The sequence below is a fragment of the Myotis myotis genome, unplaced genomic scaffold (assembly GCF_014108235.1).
Source record: "Myotis myotis isolate mMyoMyo1 unplaced genomic scaffold, mMyoMyo1.p scaffold_m19_p_1, whole genome shotgun sequence".
NCBI classification, from domain to species: Eukaryota; Metazoa; Chordata; class Mammalia; order Chiroptera; family Vespertilionidae; genus Myotis; species Myotis myotis.
Genome location: NW_023416313.1, coordinates 175,186,562 through 175,206,203, shown reverse-complemented (window position 1 = coordinate 175,206,203; position 19,642 = coordinate 175,186,562). Strand labels below are relative to the sequence as shown.

The window sequence follows — 19,642 nt, the reverse complement described above, 5'->3', positions numbered from 1 at the left end:
AGATGGGCTGGACAAGCCTCAGAGCCCTCCCATAGCCCCTCCCTGGCTGGCCAACTTCCTGAGTCCCTCCTGGCCCTGATCATGCACCAGTGGGGTCCCTTGGCCTGGTGTGCACCCTCTTGCCATCAGAGCTGAGGGACCCCACCTCCCCACGAGTGCACAAATTTCATGCACCGGGCCTCTAGTGTGTGTGTGTGTGTGTGTGTGTGTGTGTGTGTGTGTGTAGATAGATAGATAGATAGATAGATAGATAGATAGATAGATAGATATATTAAGGGGAAAGCAATATTGCTATTTCAGCTAGTATTGAAGCAAAGACATCATTCTTGTCTTTTCAAAAAAACACTCATAAAAGACAGCCTCAGCACTCTAACATAGCTGTGCACATGCTCAATAACTTTAGCTAAACAAGAATTTGCAATGAATCTGATCAGTTGTCCTATTTCATCCTTGATGTTTTCTATTACAGATTCCAAATTTTCCTTTTCCAGTCTTTTGGCAGCTATCTCCTGGCTACACTTCCTAACTGTGGCCATCAGGTGGCAGAATGACTCTACCACTTGGCCAACAGGGTCCCAAAGTCTAGCAACAGGTATGACGGGCAACATGCTTACGCAGAACTTCTCTTACAGCTTGTGACATGGTGGCACAGCAACCAAAAGCAATGACATTTAAAACATTTTCTCATCTTCCATATTATAATATATATGTATGTATGTGTAATAATTAACATATATGTATATGTGCGTGTGTATATATACACACGCACACATACGTATGTAACTAGGGTATATATACATCATTAAACCCGTAAGTGCTGGCAATAATTTAATTGAATCAGATCACGGAGCAATGTATGTTCTAGGGCACTTCAAAAACAGTAGAGCAATAGGCCAGCAATCAGTAGAGCTAAAATTTGGGTGTGGTTCCAACAGAGGCAGATGGCTTAATACCGATCAGGGAAAGAGACAGAGCCTTGCTGAAGCCACTATAACTGCAAGGTGACTTTGTACCTTCTGAGGAGTGACATCTGAGGCTCCGTACTGTAGGGGAGACAGACATCACTAACACAGTCCAGCCAAGCCACTGAACAAACAACAACAAACCCCAGGGTGTGTGTCAGTATACAGATTGCAACAACATACTACCTGAAACACCCAGCTGTTAACAAAAAGCCTGAGACATGCAAAGAAACAGGAAAATGTGACCTATACATGGGGAAGGAGCAGACAGAAGCTGCCTGTGAAAGAGCAGACGTCAAATTTAAAAGACAAAACACAAGGCAGCCATTATAAATGTAGTCAAAGAAACATGCTTTAAAAAGTAAAGCCTAATGACAATGTCTCATTAAATAGAGAATAGCAATAAAGAGACAGAATTTTTTTAAAAATAGACCCAAATGGACCCCATTAAGGAAATGAAAAGAAAACAGAATGGGGAAACTTTTTTCAAATATCTGATCAGAGAATTGCATCCGGAGTACACAAAGTGCTCCTACAATAATAAAGAGGCAAATAACCCAATTTAAAAATGGGCACAGGATCTGAGTAAGTGCTACAAAGCAGAGAAATCACCAATAAGCACATTAAATGATGTTCAATACCATTAGTCATTAAGGGAAATGCAAACCAAAATCACATAATGCCACTTCACACGCCCTAGGTTGGCTGTAATAAAAAAGACAGATAAGTGTTGAATGTAGAGAAATGGGAGCCCTCATACACTGCTGCTGGCAGTAAAATGGTGTGGCCACTTTGGAAAACAGTCTGACTGTTCTGTTCTTCAAAAGTTAGAGCTACCACATTACTCAACAATTACACTCCTAGGTGTATATATATGCAAGAGAAATGAAAACATACGACCACACAAAAACTATGTGACTATTCAGAACAGCATTGCACATCATCCCCAAAAGTCTTTAATCTGATGATGTCCAATTTATCTGTTTTTTTTTTTTCTTTGCACCTGGGCTTGCGTACCTTGCGGGAATTTGCACATCTGCCTTGGTATAGCGATAATTCTCTAAGGCTCTAACACAGGGGTGGGCAAACTTTTTGACTCGAGGGCCACAATGGGTTCTTAAACTGGACCGGAGGGCCGGAACAAAAGCATGGATGGAGTGTTTGTGTGAACTAATATAAATTCAAAGTAAACATCATTACATAAAAGGGTACGGTCTTTTTTTTCAATAGTTTTATTCATTTCAAACGGGCTGAATCCGGCCCGCGCGCCGTAGTTTGCCCACAGCTGCTCTAACATCATGCAAACAGACTTCATAGAGGAAAGTGGATGTGGCCGTTGAGTCTTGGAAAAATGAAGAAGACAGGGCAAAAATGGACCAAATATTCCAGTAAGAATAGGAAAGCCCTGAGCTCTGCTTTAGAGAGAAATGGGAGCCTCTGAGAAAGTCTTTTTTAGGGTGTGCTATGCTTAGTGGGGTAAGTGTCTCTCACCTCCATGGCAAATCTGCCTTTGTCCCTCCCAGCTGGATCTACGTGGGAGGGATCAGGGTCTGTTTCCTATCAATTACATCACCAATGGATCCAAAACACTATGAAATAAATCTGAAATAATATAGCAGCCCAGCCCAACCGGTGTGGCTCAGTGGTTGAGCATCAACCTATGAACCAGGAGGTCATGATTCAATTCTCGTTCAGGGCACATGCCCAGGTTTCGGGCTCGATCCCCAGAGTGGGGCGTGCAGGAGGGAGGCGATCAATCATTCATTCATTCTCTCTCTCTCTCTCTCTCTCTCTCTCTCTCTCTCTCTCTCTCCCCCCTTCTCTCTGAAATCAATAAAAATATTTTTTAAAAATATATATAGCAGTCCAGTAATTTAAGAATATAATTTAAAAAGTTCAGATTCCTTCAATACAATAACATAACCAATTCAAGAAAGCCAAAACTTTGCCAAAGAATTTTTACTTCACATGAGTTTATTTCAACAATTAAAGGCTCATTAACATTATACGGGAAAGACAAATATAAAAACAAAGACATGTGGTACTCCTAATACACTTTTAATTATTGCAGGATGAAAGTATTTGTTACAGAGAAGGAACAAGCTGGGTAGAGCAGCTAATAAGAAATTGCAGGGGGGGAAACGTAAAATTTCTGAAAGTATTTCAAAATAACTTCTTCATTTTGTAATTAGAACCAGGATAATTTCACATGCCATCCCATGCACTGCACTAGGCCTCTTACATATATTGCTTCGCTTAATCTTCATCTGCCTAAAAGTGAGCAAGAAGATCCTCAAAGTTCTCCTGAGGTCTCTACTCTGTCCTGCCACTCTGAAGCTCTTCTAACTTCTCACTGTTCTGAGAGCTATAACAGAGCTGTAGTTTCCTTTAAGCCAATCTCCACAAAAAGAATTCAAGTTTTCTGTCCTATTACAGTGATTTTCTAGATCTACTATTTTCCAGGGACTATTCCCAGATGCTTGAGCTACAAAAATAGAAGATGGTACTCCAAGACAGTGAAGACAATAGAGATACTCAATAGAACAAAGAATGCTAGGGGAGCGCAGGAGCATGGGCGATCTGGGAAGACTTCCTGGAGGAGGTGACATTTGAGCAGTATTTTAAAGGCTGACCAGAAGTTAGAAAAAGAGGAAAGGCATGCTGGGTATAAGAACAGCATGTGCAAAGGCTCTGAAATAGGAAGCATGGCTCATTCAGGACATAACAAGCAGTTAGCTGATCACTGCTAAAAGGTACAGTGCTAAGATAAAGAGAGGTGAGGAAGTCAGCAAGGTCATTCTAAGGAGACTGGAGTTCACTCAGATGTGGATAGAAAACCACACAAGAGGAGTCAACGAGTCCTCCACTCAATCTCTGCTCTTAGACTGCTGTCCACCCAGCAGATGCAAATCCACATGCCCAGCATGCGAAGCCCTTCAGGTGTTGTCTGCAAAAACACCTCCCGCCACTAGTGCTCTCTGCTCCAAAGAATCCTTGGTGCCTGAGTCCCTTTTTTCCACGCCTGCCCTTTGCAAACCACTCTCAACTTCACCTCGGCTGACTCAAATTGCCTATGAGCTCCACAACTCCTGTGCATGACTCTTTTTTTTTTTTAATTAATATATTTTATTGATTTTTTACAGAGAGGAAGGGAGAGAGATAGAGAGTTAGAAACATCGATGAGAGAGAAACATTGATCAGCTGCCTCCTGCACACCCCCAACTGGGGATGTGCCCGCAACCAAGGTACATGCCCTTGATTGGAATCGAACCTGGGACCCTTCAGTCCGCAGGCCGACACTCTATCCACTGAGCCAAACCAGTCACGGCCTGTGCGTGACTCTTAACAGCAGCAGAGGGCAGAAGAGGCCCGGGAACACTTTAGGGACTGCTGGCATTTCTAACAGGGTCCCAGGTGATGTGATGCTGCGGGTCCAGCGAGAGGTGAAGGGCTAGAGCACTTTCCAACTATCTGAGATGAAAGAGCTCTTTTTAAAATTTTCAATCTACCATGGACCCATACTTTCAGAAAATAAAATAAAAATACAGTCAATAATATTGTAATAACTGTGCATAGTGTCAGGTGGATACTAAACTTATTGGGGTATATAAATGTCTAATCACTATTGCACAGATGAAACTAATATAATATTGTATGTCGACTGTAATTGAAAAATAATTTACTAATAAGTGAATTATAAGAAAAAATGAAATTAAAAAAAAAGACATGGAAGACTGTCGAATCTCTGAGGGAATGGGGGGTGGGGTGGGAAGAGATTAACCAAAGAACTTGTATGCATATATGCATAACCCATGGACACAGACCATAGTGTGGTGAAGGCCTCCCCCCACCTGGCGGGGGGGGGGGAGATGGAGGGGGAGGGAAGGGGACTGTCTATAAGAGGACAATAGGGGGAAAAAAGGAGATATCTGTAATACTTTCAACAATAAAGATTTTAAAAATATTCTGAAGAAGTTAATTCTAATGCTAGACATCAGAATTTGACAAGGACCATGTTATGCTATAATAATTTAAAAAAATTTTTTTCCATGTTAAACACAGATCATTTTCAGAAAAGGCGGAGAAGTATTTGTTTAGAATTCTAATAAAAAGTAAATAAAATTATAGCTTATAAATAAATAAATAAACAAACAAACCGTGGAAAAATGTAAGTCCCAACTTTGTATATTATTGGATTCAATAAACATAATAATCTTCATCTGCCAGATGGCACTGGCCAGCTGAGCTCTCCCCCCACTTGCTCCCACGCACCAATTCCAGTTGCAGACACACAAGAAGTCATGGCACGCTCATACCCAGGTCAATGTCCACTGTTAAATTTTGTGGGCAAAGGAGGTGATGTACGAGAAGAAGGCAAACACTTTGCTTTGGGGCTTCATGAATATATCCCCCACTAAAACGAAGTGTATGAAAAACAGCTTTGGAGGAGTGGAGTCCCAAACGTCTGACCACCTACCTTGCTACTCTCCCTCGAAGATCCCCCAAACCGGATAGCTGACGCATCTCCAGAGTCTTTAAGGCAGAATTAGTTCCGTAGCTAATGTTGTCCCGGGCACGGATCTGCTCCTGGAGTACCTGGGCAACACAAAAGACCACAGGAGAGTCATTTGAGAATTTGCATGATTCCACAAAACCTTTTTTTTTTTTTTTTTTTTTTTTTTTTTTACAGAGAGTAAGGGAGAGGGGTAGAGAGTTAGAAACATCGATCAGCTGCCTCCTGCACACCCCCTACTGGGGATGTGCCTGCAACCAGAGTACATGCCCTTGACAGGAATCAAACCTGGGACCCTTCAGTCCACAGGCCAACGCTCTATCCACTGAGCCAAACCGGTCAGGGTCACAAAACCATTTTAAGCAAGGATGTTGAACTCTTTTCAGAAGAGGCTCCTTTGTAACAGCCACCTGGTATGTACAGAGAGCCAGGGGCTTAGACAGAGAGAAAGAGAGAGACCTTAGGGATCACACCCACACCGAGTCCCTTACTTTACCGATAAAAACACTGAGGCTCTGGTGTCAGGTGACTTGATAGGGTCCAGACCGGGCCCCTGGCCCCTAGGTGTGTATTTCTATCACTCCATGATGTTTTTTGATAGTCACTGTTTTAGGTGAACAAACCTTTATTAAAAAGTAATAAATCAAGAGCAAGGAGGGGAACAGGGCATCGGACAAGGGCTCCAAATTCTGGTTCCTCCAAATTCTGGGCAAGTGTGTAAGGTTCTCTGAGCTTCCTTTCTCTCATCTGTTAACAGGAGTGGTGAGTACACTTTTTAAAAATATATATTTTTATTGATTTCAGAGAGAGAGAGAGAGAGAAATATCAATGATGAGAATCATTGGTTGGCTGCCTCTTGCACCCCCCTACTGGGGATCGAGCCTACAACCTGGGCATGTGCCCTGACCAGGAATCAAACTGTGATCTCCTGGTTCATAAGCTGAGGACAAACCATTGAGCAACACCAGCCAGGCTGGTGACTAGACTTTTAAGGCCACTGTGACTATTACATAAGATACACATAAAGCGCTTAGCACAATGCCTGGTACACAGTAAATACAGCAAATATTCTCTTGAGTATTCGATGACAATGCTTCTACTGGAACGGCCGAACAGTGTCCCTTGGAAAGACCTGAAATGAAAGCAGAACTGCTTGAAGGGTAAGTGACCCCACCTAAGAGCATGGCCTCGTGGAGCGTCCACCCTGGGAACCCCTCAAAGGAAGGATGGAGGCGATGAGGACATCATCTGAGCATGGACTGGGAAGTGCTGACATGCACCAAACCTCACAGGTCCTCGGTGAGGGGGCACTCAGGATGGCCATGTTCCCCTCCAGGACATGAGGCACCGACAGCTGAAATGATACCTCCAAAGTCGCCCGGCTAGCGAGTGGCTCACCAGGACGGCCATGCTGCCTGCCACGAACAGGCAGGAAAGAAGCTGAGGCGGAAGCACTCTGACAGACAGACAGAAATCCTGAGTGCTGAGTAGGGGGAGCAGAAGGTTACATCTGATGTTTCTTTTGAGCATTTCCTCATTCTTTGGCACATCTTTCCTCCCACCCGCCTTCCTCTACTATATTCTGTTCTTCACACTCCCCCTCACCGCACCACCTTCTCGCTCCTTTCAAAGAGAAAGCATTTGGTTTCTTGGATCCTTTCCCTTTTAACCACTTTTTAAAAGCATTTTCTATTTGCTTGATGACAGCTTAAATATTTGTTAATTCTTTCTTTTGTTTTATTCCTTTTTTTTGGTAATTTTAAAAGGTGAATACACTGTTCCTTTATTTTTATTATTTCTTTCTTAATAATGAAGACTTTTTTCAGTACCATATTTTCTGTGTCCATAAGTTGGGTGTGACGTGTTTTCTTTTTCACTGTTTTAATTTCAGTTTTGAATTCCTCTTTGATCTAAGGATTACTTAAAATTGTGTTTCTTCATTTTCAAGCTATCTGGTTTTCATCATTTTTGTTATTTCTAATTGCATTGGACTATGATTAAAATATGGTCTGTAATATGCTTCATGTTTTGAAGGTATTATGGTTTGTTTTGTGGCACATGATTGATTTTTTAAAATATATTTTTATTGATTTCAGAGAGGAAAGGAGAGGGAGAGAGAGATAGAAATATCAATGATGAAAGAGAATCATTGATTGGCTGCCTCTGCACACCCCCTACTGGGGACTTAGCCTGGAACCCAGGCATGTGCCCTTGACTAGAATTGAACCCAGAACCCTTCAGTCCCCAGGCCAACACTCTATCCACTGAGCCAAACCAGCTAGGGCCAAATGTTCCATGCAAAAAACTATTTCAGGAACAAAAGGTTCAAAATTGTCTATTAGATTGAGTGTGCTGATTCTATTATTCATTTTTTTTCTAGATTTTATTTATTTTGGTCTATTGGATCTCTCAGCTTAAAATAGACATGATGAATTATCCTGGTGTAAAGTATTTTCATTAAGTCCTCACACTTTTAATACTTTTTAATATATATTTAGCTGCCATCAGGCACATATAGATTTACAAAAAGTGGCCATAACCATTATATAATAACCTTTTTAATATGATTTAGTGCTTGTACTAGTAAGTGTCATCTTACTAAATATTAACATTGCTACTATGCTTTATAAATAATAAGGCAGACACTGGCTTGATCTAACTGTTCACCAGAAACTGATCTAAGTGCTTTGGGTACGTTAACTCACTTAACCCTCACCGCATCCTATGAAGGAGGCACTGTCATCATCCCCATTTCCCAGGTGCTGTTACATAACTTGCCCAAAGCCACAGTCATAAAGTGACAGAGCTGGGCGAAAAAAAAGCTGGGGTGGCAATACTCATATCTGATAAAATAGACTTCAAAATGAAAGCTATCACAAGACAATAAAGGTCATTACATAATACTAAAGAGATGGATCCAACAAGAGGATGTAACCTTGGTAAACATATATGCACCCAATATAGGAGCACCTAAGTATATATAAAAAAAACTTCTGGAGGATTTTAAAGGAGAGATAAATAGCAGTACAATCTTAATAGGGGGCTTTAACACCCCACTGACTTCACCGGATAGATCTTCCAGAAGAAAAAATTAACAAGGAAACAGTGACTCTAAATGACACACTTGATTAGATGGATTTAATTGACATTTATAGAACATTTCACCCCAAAGCGGAAGCATATACATACTTCTCAAGTGCACATGGGTCATTTTCAAAGACAGACCACATTAGGATACAAAACAAGTCTCTATAAATTTAAGAAATGGAAATCATATCAAGCATCTTCTCAGATCATAATGGAATGAAATTAGAAATCAATTACAGTAAAAACACCCCAAAACATTCAAACACATGGAGGCTAAATAGCATGTTATTAACAATGAATGGGTTACCAATGAGATAAAAAAAAAAAGAAGAAGTAAAAAACTTCCTGGAAACAAATGAAAATGACTGCACAACAGCCCAAAATCTCTGGGACACAGCAAAAGCAGTCCTGAGAGGGAAGGTCATAGTATTACAGGCCTACCTCAAAAAACAAAACAAAACAAAAAGTAATAATAAACTATTTAACCCTACAACTTAAAGAATTAGAAAGAGAACAACAAGAAAAACCCAGAATAAGTAGAAGGAAGGAAATAATGAAGATTGGAGCAAAAATAACTTACATAGAGACTAAAAAAAACCAACAAAAAACAATATAAAAGATCAACGATACCAAGAGCTAGTTCTTTGAAAAGATAAACAAGACTGATGAACCTTTAGCCAGGCTCATCAAGAAACAAAGAGAGAGGACCCAAATAATTAAAATCAGAAATGAAAGTGGTAAAGTAACAACTGACATCACAGAAATACAAAGGAGTGTAAGAAAATGCAATGAGAAACCACATGCCAACAAGCTGGACAAGGTGGATAAAATGGACAAATTCCTAGAAAAATGCAATCTTCCAAAACTGAATCAGAAAGAATCAGAAACCCTGAATAGGCCAATAATAATTGAGGAAATTGAAGCAGTAATAAAAAAAACTCCCAGCAAACAAAAACCCTGGTCCAGACGGCTTCACAGGAGAGTTTCAGTAAATATTCAAAAAAGAGTGAACACCTATCTTCCTCAAACTATTCCCAAAAATCCAAGAGGAAGGTACACTTTTTATGAGGCCAGCATTATCTGAATTCCAAAACCATATAAAGACACTACAAAGAAAGAGGATTACAGGCCCATATCCCTGATGAACATAGATGCTAAAAATCCTCAACAAAATATTAGCAAATCGCATCCAGCAATATATTAAAAAGATCATACACCATGACCAAACAGGATTTATTTCAAGGATGCAAGGCTGGTACAATATTCGAAAATCAATAAATGTGATATATCATATAAACAAATTGAAAGACAAAAATCACATGATCATATCAGTAGATGCAGAAAAAGCATTCGACAAAATCCAACACCCTTTTTTGATAAAAACTCTGAGCAGAGTGAAAATAGAGAGATCATACTTCAACATAATAAAAGCCATATATGACAAATCTACAGCCAACATCATACTCAGTGGGAAAAAACTAAAACCATTTCCCCTAAGTACAGGAACAAGATAAGGATGTCCATTTTCACCACTCTTATTCAACATGGTACTGGAAGTCCTAGCCACAACAACCAGACAAGAAGAAATAAAAGGCATCCAAATTGGAAAGGAGGAAGAAAAACTTTTATTATTCATTCATCCAAACAAATATTTATTAAGTATTTACTTTTTTGACATGATATTGTACATAGAAAACCCTAAAGACTCCACCAAAAAACTACTAGAGTTAAAAAGGAATTCAGCAATATACCAGGATACAAAATTAACACCCAGAAATCGAAGGCATTTTTATATACCAATAATGAATTCTCAGAAAGAGAAACTAAACAAACAATCCTATTTACCACTGCAACAAAAAATTTGATACCTAGGAATAAACTTAATCAAGGAGGTAAAAGACTTACACTCAGAAAACTACAGGACATTGGAAAAAGAGATAGAGGAAGATATAAATAAGTGGAAGAATATACCATGTTCATGGATTGGTAGAATTAACATCATTAAAATGTCCATACTATCCAAAGCAATCTATAGATTCAATGCAATCCCTATTAAATTACCAATGGTATATTTCACAGATCTAGAATACTCCAAAAATTTATATGGAATAAAAAAAAACACACACACCAAAAACCCAAATAGCTGCAGCAATCTTGAGAAAGAAGAAAAAAGTTGGAGGAATCACAATACCAGATATCAAGTTATACTATAAAGCCACTGTAATCAAAACAGTCTGGTACTGGCACAAGAACAGACATTAGATCAATGGAATATAACAGAGACCCCAGAAATCAACCCACACCATTATGCTCAATTAATATTTGACTAAGGAGGCAAGAGCATACAATGGAGTCAAGACAGTCTCTTTAATAAATGGTGTAGGGAAAACTGGACAGATATATGCAAAAAAATGAAACTAGACCACCAACTTACACCATACACAGGAATAAACTCAAAATAGATAAAAGACTTAAATGGAAGTCATAAAAATCCTAGAAGAAACCATAGGCAGCAAAATCTCAGACATCTCTCATAGCAATCTGCTTACAGATACCTCTCCTAAGGCAAAGGAAACTAAGGAGAAAATAAACAAATGGGACTACATGAAAGTAAAAAACACTTCTGCACAGCAAACGAAACCAACAAAATGAAAAGGGAGCCCACTGTATGGGAGAACATACTTGGCAATGATACATCTGATAAAAGGTTCATATCCAAAAAGTATAAGAGACTCGTACAATTTAACAAAAGGAAGACAAACAATCCAATTAAAAAATGAGCAAAGGACCTAAATAGACACTTCTCCAAAGTGGACATACAGCTGACCAAGAGACATAGGAAAATGCTTAAAGTCACTGATCATCAGAGAGATGCAAATTAAAACAATAATGAAGTATCACCTCACACCTGTGAGAATGGCTACCATCAACAAATCAAGTGACAAGATGTGGAGAAAAGGGAATCCTAGTACACTGCTGGTGGGAATGCAGACTGGTGCAGCCATTATGGAAAACAGTATGGAGCTTCCTCAAAAAAGTAAATATGGAACTGCCATTTGACCCAGTGATCCCATTTCTAGGAATATATCCTAAGAGACCTGAAACACCAATCAGAAGGAATGTATGCACCCCTATGTTAACAGCAGCACAATTTACAATAGTTAAGATCTGGAAACAGCCCAAGAGCCCATTAGTAGTGAGTGGATAAAAAAAGCTGTGGTACATTTACACCACGGAATACTATGCAGCTGTAAAAAAGAAGGATCTCTTACCCTTTGAAACAGCATGGAGTGACCTGGAGAGTATTATGTTAAGCAAAATAAGCCAGTCAGAGAAAACCAAGTATCACATGATCTCGCTCATACATGGAATATACTGAACAAGATAAATTGATGAGTAAAATAGATCCAGAGACATAGAAGCATAGAACAGATTGTCAAATCTCAGAGGGAAGGTGGGAGGGTGGGGGGGTGGGAAGAGATCAACCAAAGACCTTATATGCATACATGCATAACCCACAGACACAGACAATAGGGTGGTGGTGGACAGGGGCAGGCTATAAGGGGTCAATAGGAGGGGAAAAAAGAGACATATGTAATACTTTCAAGAATAAAGATTTTTTAAAGAGAGTTTTAAAGAAAGAACTTGTTTTCTTCCCTATTACTAAAACAATAAATATTCATATTTAAAAAAAGTGACAGATCTGGGATTTGAATGAAGAAGTCTGGCTCCATGGACTCTACTCTCCATGACTCCAGGCTGCTTTGTTTGTGTTTTCATTCATCCCTTCATCTCACTTTGTTACAATTTATGTTGTTCTTAGTTCTTGTTGCCTTTCTCCTTTTCCTTACTTTGGTTTAATCAGGTCACCACTGATGGCCTTTCCTCCCCTTGTTAACTAGGAAATATCCCCCATTCCAACACGAGACACTCGGCACACCTTCACGTCCACCATCCTTCGGCCTCTGTCACCCACTATCCCAGCTGGTATTTAGAAGGATTTTCGCTTTTCCCCTCTTACCCTCTTCCGACCCCAACCAGGCTTTGCTAGAATAACCCGATACTTCCAGTTGGGCTATAATTAGGATTTTGCCTATAGAGTATCTCTTCTATTTCAAAAATTTGTTTGGCACTTCTGTTCCCCAGTCCCAAGCATTTCTCAATATCCATTTACATGAAATGATATAGGGATCGCTAGTTACCTTTGTGCTTCTCCTCTCCATTTTCCCATCTTAGGGTCTCTGTGCAGACTCACAGTGTTTGGGTTAGAGTCCTTTCTCCAGCATTTTCCTCAGATCAGACACTTGGACAAAAGATTCTGAATCCCTGCCATGTCAAGAACCATCCTTCTCTCACCCTAAAGAATGAGTGATAAGTTGAAAGAGTATAGAATTCTTCACTTAAAGGCCTTTCCTCCCAGGGAATGTCAAGGCTACAGAAAATCTGATGCTTCGACCTCTGTAAGTACCTTGGCTCCGTATAGCTAGAAGTTTATAAGATTTTTTTCTTCATCTTTGGAGTTTGGAGTTTTATCAGAATGTACCTAATTGTGGCTCATTTAAAAAAAAAAAATCAATTCTACCCAGAATTCAGTGAACTTTTCAATCTGTAGTCACAGACATTTTTTTCAATTCTGGTAAATTTTCTTCTGTGTAACTATTGCTTCTTCTCCATCTGTTTCTTTGTCTCCTTCGGAAGCTCCCCTTATCCATATGCTGGGTATCCTGGGTCTGTCCTCCAAGTCTTGTATCTTTTCCCTTCTGTTTCTCTCTCTTTGTGTTTGGCTCTGATGTTTCACCATTTTTTCCTACTTTGTTTCGTGGGCAACTAATTCAATTCTTAGAAGTAACTATACTTGCTTCTAGTTCATCTACAGACTTTTAAAAGTTTAAGTTTGCAGAAGAAATTTAATTCTGTACCCGGATGTACTTGCCTTAGTCACCTGGAGATGCTTGAGCAAAATACCAGACTAGGTGGTTATAAACAACACACATTTACTTCTCATAGTTGGGGGCTGAGATCAGGAAGCCAGCACGGCGGCCTCCTAAGGAGGGCCCTCTTCCTGACTTGCAGACAGCTGCTTCCTTACTGTGTCCTCCCTCTGGCTGGTGGGCTCCCTCAGGGGTGATGTTTCTTTTTGTTCTACAATCAGTGGAGTGAGACCAAGTAAGTGGTCCTCCGTGCGGTGGAAGGAACTTATGTACTAGAGGTGTAGCCAGTGAGAGCACAGAGCCTCTTCCAGGTGAGGCGCCAGGAGGAAGCCTCTCCGTGTCCTGCCCTCCGCAGCCCTCCCAGCCTGGAGGCACGGGGACACAGCCCACCTCTGCATCCCTCCTCCTCTTCACCTCCACCTCCAGTGAAGTGCAGAAGACTGGCTCAGTCACCCGGTGCAAAGCAGTGAGACTGGCCTGCCTCTCTGACTCCTAAACCACAGTGTCCAGGACCTCACTTCCAGGCTTTCCCCGGCCAGGTCTCTGCTGCCTCCCCCAGGCCGTCCCACCTGTTTGGCCCAGCTGTTGGGGAAGGCGGCCCTGAGAACAGTGGAGGAAGGCACACTAAGTCACCACCTTCCCATTACCTCCTACGCCAGCCTAGGGGTTTCTTCAGGCTACATTCATGTGTATACCTTGTTACTATTTATTTCTAGGAATTTGATGATTTCTCATATACTGGCAGTCCGATTTGCAAATGAACAGGAAGGCCCTGCTGGACGATATAATTATGCTTGTGTAAACTGTGTTTGTGCTCCCTTTTAAGGATAACAGATGTGCGGAAAATGCACATACCGTACCTACATCTTTAGAAATTTGAAACTTCCTGGTAAAACGCAGAAATTAAGAATGTGAGGATTCTGTGTTTTCCTTATTGGAAACTTGCGTTGGGCCACTTTCGATGGAGTGACAGTGATAGTGACAATAAAGAAAATATTTCACTGAAAAGAATTTGGAACTGCTAGACCTATCTACTTGCTGTAGTTTCCAGCTTTTTCTGAATGAACCTGCTCTATTAAGAAGAATGCAAGCCAGTTACAATCACCTGTGAATGACTAAACGTTAGTCATCCCAACATTTTCTTACAAAAAAATCCTTCAGATGTGACTAATCTGGTCCTGACACTCTCCCACTGAGGAAAAGGCACTGTTGTGCACTCTCTTTTAATAGGAAGCAACACTCATTAACTATAGTTGATAAAAAGGAATCCTTATTTTTTGTTTGTAATGCTTCCAACCTTTGTTTATAATAAGGCTTAAGACCAGTGGTTCTCAGAAGGATCCCTAGGAGGCTTGTTAAACACACAAATTCCCAGACCCCACTCCCAGAGAACCACAGTGAGGAAATGGGCCCAGACATGAAGTTAGGGTCCATGGACCATTCCTGGAGAAACGCTGCATTAGACACTGTAGAGATGGCGAAGGCTCGAACCAATCATGTCATTTGAGTTGTTTCTCAATCAAAAAAATCACCAAGCAAAGAAAACAAACAAGACTTTCCAAAACAAAAGCAAAAAAAACATGAAACAACACATTTTTTTTTAAGTTCTACCTTTTTCATAAGCAAAGAAACAGGAAATAAAAACCAGGCCACATAATGCACCTCTGAGGTGTGATGTTGCTGGGGGCAGGCTGCATGTGTGGGGACAGGGGGCTCGTGCGACTCTGCTTTCTGCTCAGTTCTGCTGTGAACCTAAAACTGTTCTAAAAATAAAGTCTATTTAAAATTTTAAAATCATACCATTTTCATCTATTAAAGAAGCAAATATTTTAAACCTATAATACCAAAATGTCTATCAAAAATTAAAAATGCACTTCTGATACAACTTTTCCACAGTGTGACCCATTAAAATATATTCATAATGTTCATAACCTTTGACCCAGCAATACTAGTTCTTGGAATCTTAAAAGAAATAATAAAAATGACAAAATATGGGCACAAAAATGCCTGCAGAGTGTGATCCACATACCATGCATTTTACAAGGTTATCTACACAACACATTATTATGCAATTGGTCCATGGAGGGCTTTTAAAAACAAGAGAAATATGTACCATTTAACATTAAGCAAAAAGATGCAGCAACTGGTTTGGCTCACTGGATAGAGTGTTGCCCTCGGACTGAAAGGTCCTGGGTTCAATTCTGGTCATCGATGTTTTTCCCTCCTTTCCACTCTCTCTAAAAATCAATGGGAAAATATCCTCAGGTGAGGATTAACTATATATATACATATCTCCTATCTAATAAAAGACAAAAAGGGTAATTGACCATACCTTCGCTACGCTTCCCATTGGCTAATCAGGGCAATATGCAAATTAACCGGCAACCAAGATGGTGGCCGGCAGCCATGCAGCTGAAGCGAGCAGGAGGCTTGCTTGCTCCAGTGATGGAGGAAGCCAAGGTTCCCCGCCTGCTGCGGCCCGGCTCTGAGCTCTGAAAGCAACAGCTCCGAAAGCAAAAAAGTTTCAATTATAGGAGCTAAACAAACCCCAGATACCTGCTTTCAGCAGGCCATGGCCTCAGAGCTAGAGCGAGCAGGACAGCAACAAAGTTCCAATTATAGAAGGTAAATAAATCCAGGAATAAAAAAAAAAAAAAAGAAAAAAAGGACAGGCTGAGAGCTTCAGTCACCGGCCAGCCTAAAAATGGCCCTCAGCCCCTCACCCAGACTGGCCAGGCACCCCAGTGGGGACCCCCACCCTAAAGGGGGTGTGGCCAGACTGAAAACAGCCATCAGCCCCTGATCCAGGCTGGCCAGGCACCCCATGGGGACCCCCACCCTGAAGGGGATGTGACCAGATGCAAACAGCCATCAGCCCCTCACCCAGGCTGGCCAGGCACCCAAGTAGGACCCCCACCCTGATCCGGGACACCCTTCAGAGCAAACCAGCCAGCCCCCACCCGTGCACCAGGCCTCTATCCTATATAGTAAAAGGGTAATATGCAAACTGACCCTAACAGCAGAAGGACTGGGAATGACTGGTCACTATGACACACACTGACCACCAGGGGGCAGACGCTCGATGCAGAAGCGTCTGCCCCCTGGTGGTCAGTGCGCTCCCACATGGGGGAGCTCTGCTCAGCCACAAGCCAGGCTGACGGCCTACCAGTACAGCGGTGGTGGTGAGACCCTCTCCCGCCTCCTCAGCAGCGCTAAGGATGTCCAACTGCAGCTTAGGTCTGCTCCCTGCTGGCAAGTGAACATCCCCAAGGGCTGCTGGGCTGCCAGAAGGATGTCTGATTGCCAGCTTAGGCCCAATCCCCCGGGGAGCAGGCCTAAGCCAGCAGGTCGTCATCCCCTGAGGGGTCCCAGACTGTGAGAGGGCACAGGCCGGGCTGAGGGACCCCCACAAGTGCACAAATTTTTGTGCACCGGGCCTCTAGTATGTATGTATGTATGTGTGTGTGTGTGTGTGTGTGTGTGAGAGAGAGAGAGAGAGAGAGAGATAAAAAGAAAGGATACAAAATAAATATACAGCATGTTCCAGCTGTTACAAGATATATAGAAAATAATACCAGCATATTAACATTTTAACCAGCTTATCTCTAGAGTGGGGTTATGGTTAATTCTTCCTTTTTGTATTTTCTATAAGAGCTTACATTACTTTTATAACCAGATAAAAAAGTGTGTGTGTGTGTGTGTGTGTGTGTGTGTGTGTGTGTGTGTGTGTTTTAATGCTCAGAAATAAGAAAAGCCTATTTAACTTTCAGATGAATAACATATTGTATTAGAAGTGCTTTCTTTGAATAATACAAAAAGGGATTATATCTGACCTTAGCACAATATTCACATTACTGAAAACTGGAAATAGAAGGCATTTGAGAGTTTACTATTTAAAGGAATTCTATGATGAAGTCTTATAAAGCAACCCTCTGTACAGCCAGTAAGTTCCCTAATTTGTCACTTTGGAACAATGTATCATCATGATGTTTACTTTAAAAAGGTTACAGCCCTCAGTGTATCGTCAACTCTCCATCATTTTCAATTCAATTCAAGAATCTGTTTTCTGCATGCCTACCACGTGCTGTGCACCAGGCCTGCCCTCAGGGAGCTCAGCTGCAGCAAGAAAGACTCGGGATGGTAAGCAGGTAGCCTAAACCCCTACAGCAGCCTAAACCCTCACACAGGCAGGGAGAAGAGGCCAGCCACCTCCAAAAAGCAAAGTCCCAAGTCTTCATTTATTTTCTCTAAGACATGGCCTGTCTTTAAAGAAGCTCCCTTCCCAACGGCAGTAAAGAACAATACCCCCTGGGAGCCCCACAGCACTACATCCCATTCATGCGAAAGGCCCAGGCCTCACGCCGGGGCCTCACTCACCCACTCAGGCGCGCGTTGCCTAGGAATGACCAGGAAAGACACAGCTCTCCATGTTTCTCCTTCTCCAACGCCTCCCAGACGTGAGGATTTAGAGATGAAAGTGTAACTCCAGTGTTAGCTGGAGAAAGGCCCACTCCCGCAGGGAAGGGCCGCAGAGGACAGTATCTCCCTTGGGTCCCAGCCCATAGACCGAACTGCCTTCCTGGCATTTTTACTGGGACATTCAGTGGGCCCTGGAGCCTGCCCAGTCCTAAACACAAGTCTCCTACCTCCAGCATGGGGAAGTCCAGCCAGCTCTATCTCCAAAACAGGTCCAGACCACCCACCTCCCTCCCTCTCCAAGGTGACTCCCTCAATCCAAGCTGCAGTCCTCTCACCCTGAACCGCCCAACCCAACCCCCTGCCTCCATTCTTGCTCCCCTACAATCCCTTCTCATGCTGTAGCCAGATGATCTTTTTGAAACATAAATCCGTCTGTAAGCAATGCAACGGCAAGATATTTTACTAGTATCTGTTTTATCCACAACTATATCCCCAGCACCAAGAGTGTGAATGCATTCAATTCCTTTGCTTAATAATAAATCATGACTTCCTATTTCCAACTGCCTAACTTCCCATCACAGCCTTTGAGGCTAACGATCCGGTCATATTCCCGGCTCATGACAAACAGTCCCACTGGTTCCCTTCCCGCCCCTCAAACTTGCCGAACTTCTTCCTGTTTATGGCCTTGGAACCTGCAGTTCCCTCTTTCTGGAACAATCTCGTCCCCGTGTGTCTCCTCCCCCAAAACCTTGGCTTGGCTGGCCCCTTCTGTCATTCTAGCCTCAGTTCATATCACCTTACATCCCCACTACCCTTCCTAAAATTGTTGCACAATCATTCTCCATCATATTATCAGAGTCCTGACCCAGGCCGAAATCACCTTGGTTACTTAGAGTTCATTCCTGTAAACCCTGCTCAGATGAACAGCAGCGGCCTTGAATGTGTGGGTCCCTCCTGTAGCCGCAGTGCCTCTAACAATTGTTTGTTCCCAGTGGGTAGCTGAGTAATTCATCAGTTCACTTAACTCCATGTTCCAGGATTTGGTTTTCTACATTGAAGGCTCAGAGACTATAGCTAGCTGGTGCTGGAGGTGATCAGGTCCTCAAAAATGAACTTGGACTAGTGAAAATGTACAGAGACAAAGCCGACACCAGAACACCAATTAGTTAATGTACACTGAAACAACTATCAACAGAACTGAACAAATACTCAAATTCCACTCAATTCGCTGGCTTCATCCCCTGGAGCCAAGCCACTTGACAAACCAAGTTGAGTGGGTAGAGTTAAAACAAAATGAACTTGGATAATGTGATGGCTAATTATATGTCAACGTGGCTGAGCCATGGCATGCCCAGGGAGCTGGGTAAACAGTTCTGGGTGTGTCTGTGAGGATGTTTCTGGAAGAGATTAGCATTTGAATAGGTGAACTGAGTAAAGTAGAGGGCCTTCCTCAAAGTGAATGGGCACCATGCAATCCTTGAAGATGAAGCTGGGATTTGATTTCTGCCTGACTGAGCTGGGACATGGATTTTCTCCTGCTCTCAGCGCTTCTGGCTCCCAAGTCTTCAGACATGGACTGGAATCTACACTATCAGCTTTCCAGTTCTCAGGCCTTCAAACTACATCACCAGCCCTAACCAGTTTGGCTCAGTGGATAGAACATCGGTCTGTGGACTGAAGGGTCCCAGGTTCGATTCCAGTCAAGGGCATGTACCTTGGTTGGGGGCACA

The 19,642-nt window shown here is 41.9% G+C and overlaps 1 protein-coding gene across 3 annotated transcripts in view; it reads right to left on the bottom strand.

The window, feature by feature from the left end:
* FAM81A (family with sequence similarity 81 member A) overlaps positions 1–19,642 on the bottom strand; it is a 92,650-nt gene that overhangs the window by 26,256 nt on the left and 46,752 nt on the right. For all 3 annotated transcript variants that reach the window (XM_036303291.1, XM_036303298.1, XM_036303308.1), the window contains one exon: positions 5,440–5,558. In XM_036303291.1, the coding sequence (XP_036159184.1) occupies positions 5,440–5,558 (119 nt within the window). The remainder of the gene's footprint in view (positions 1–5,439; positions 5,559–19,642) is intronic.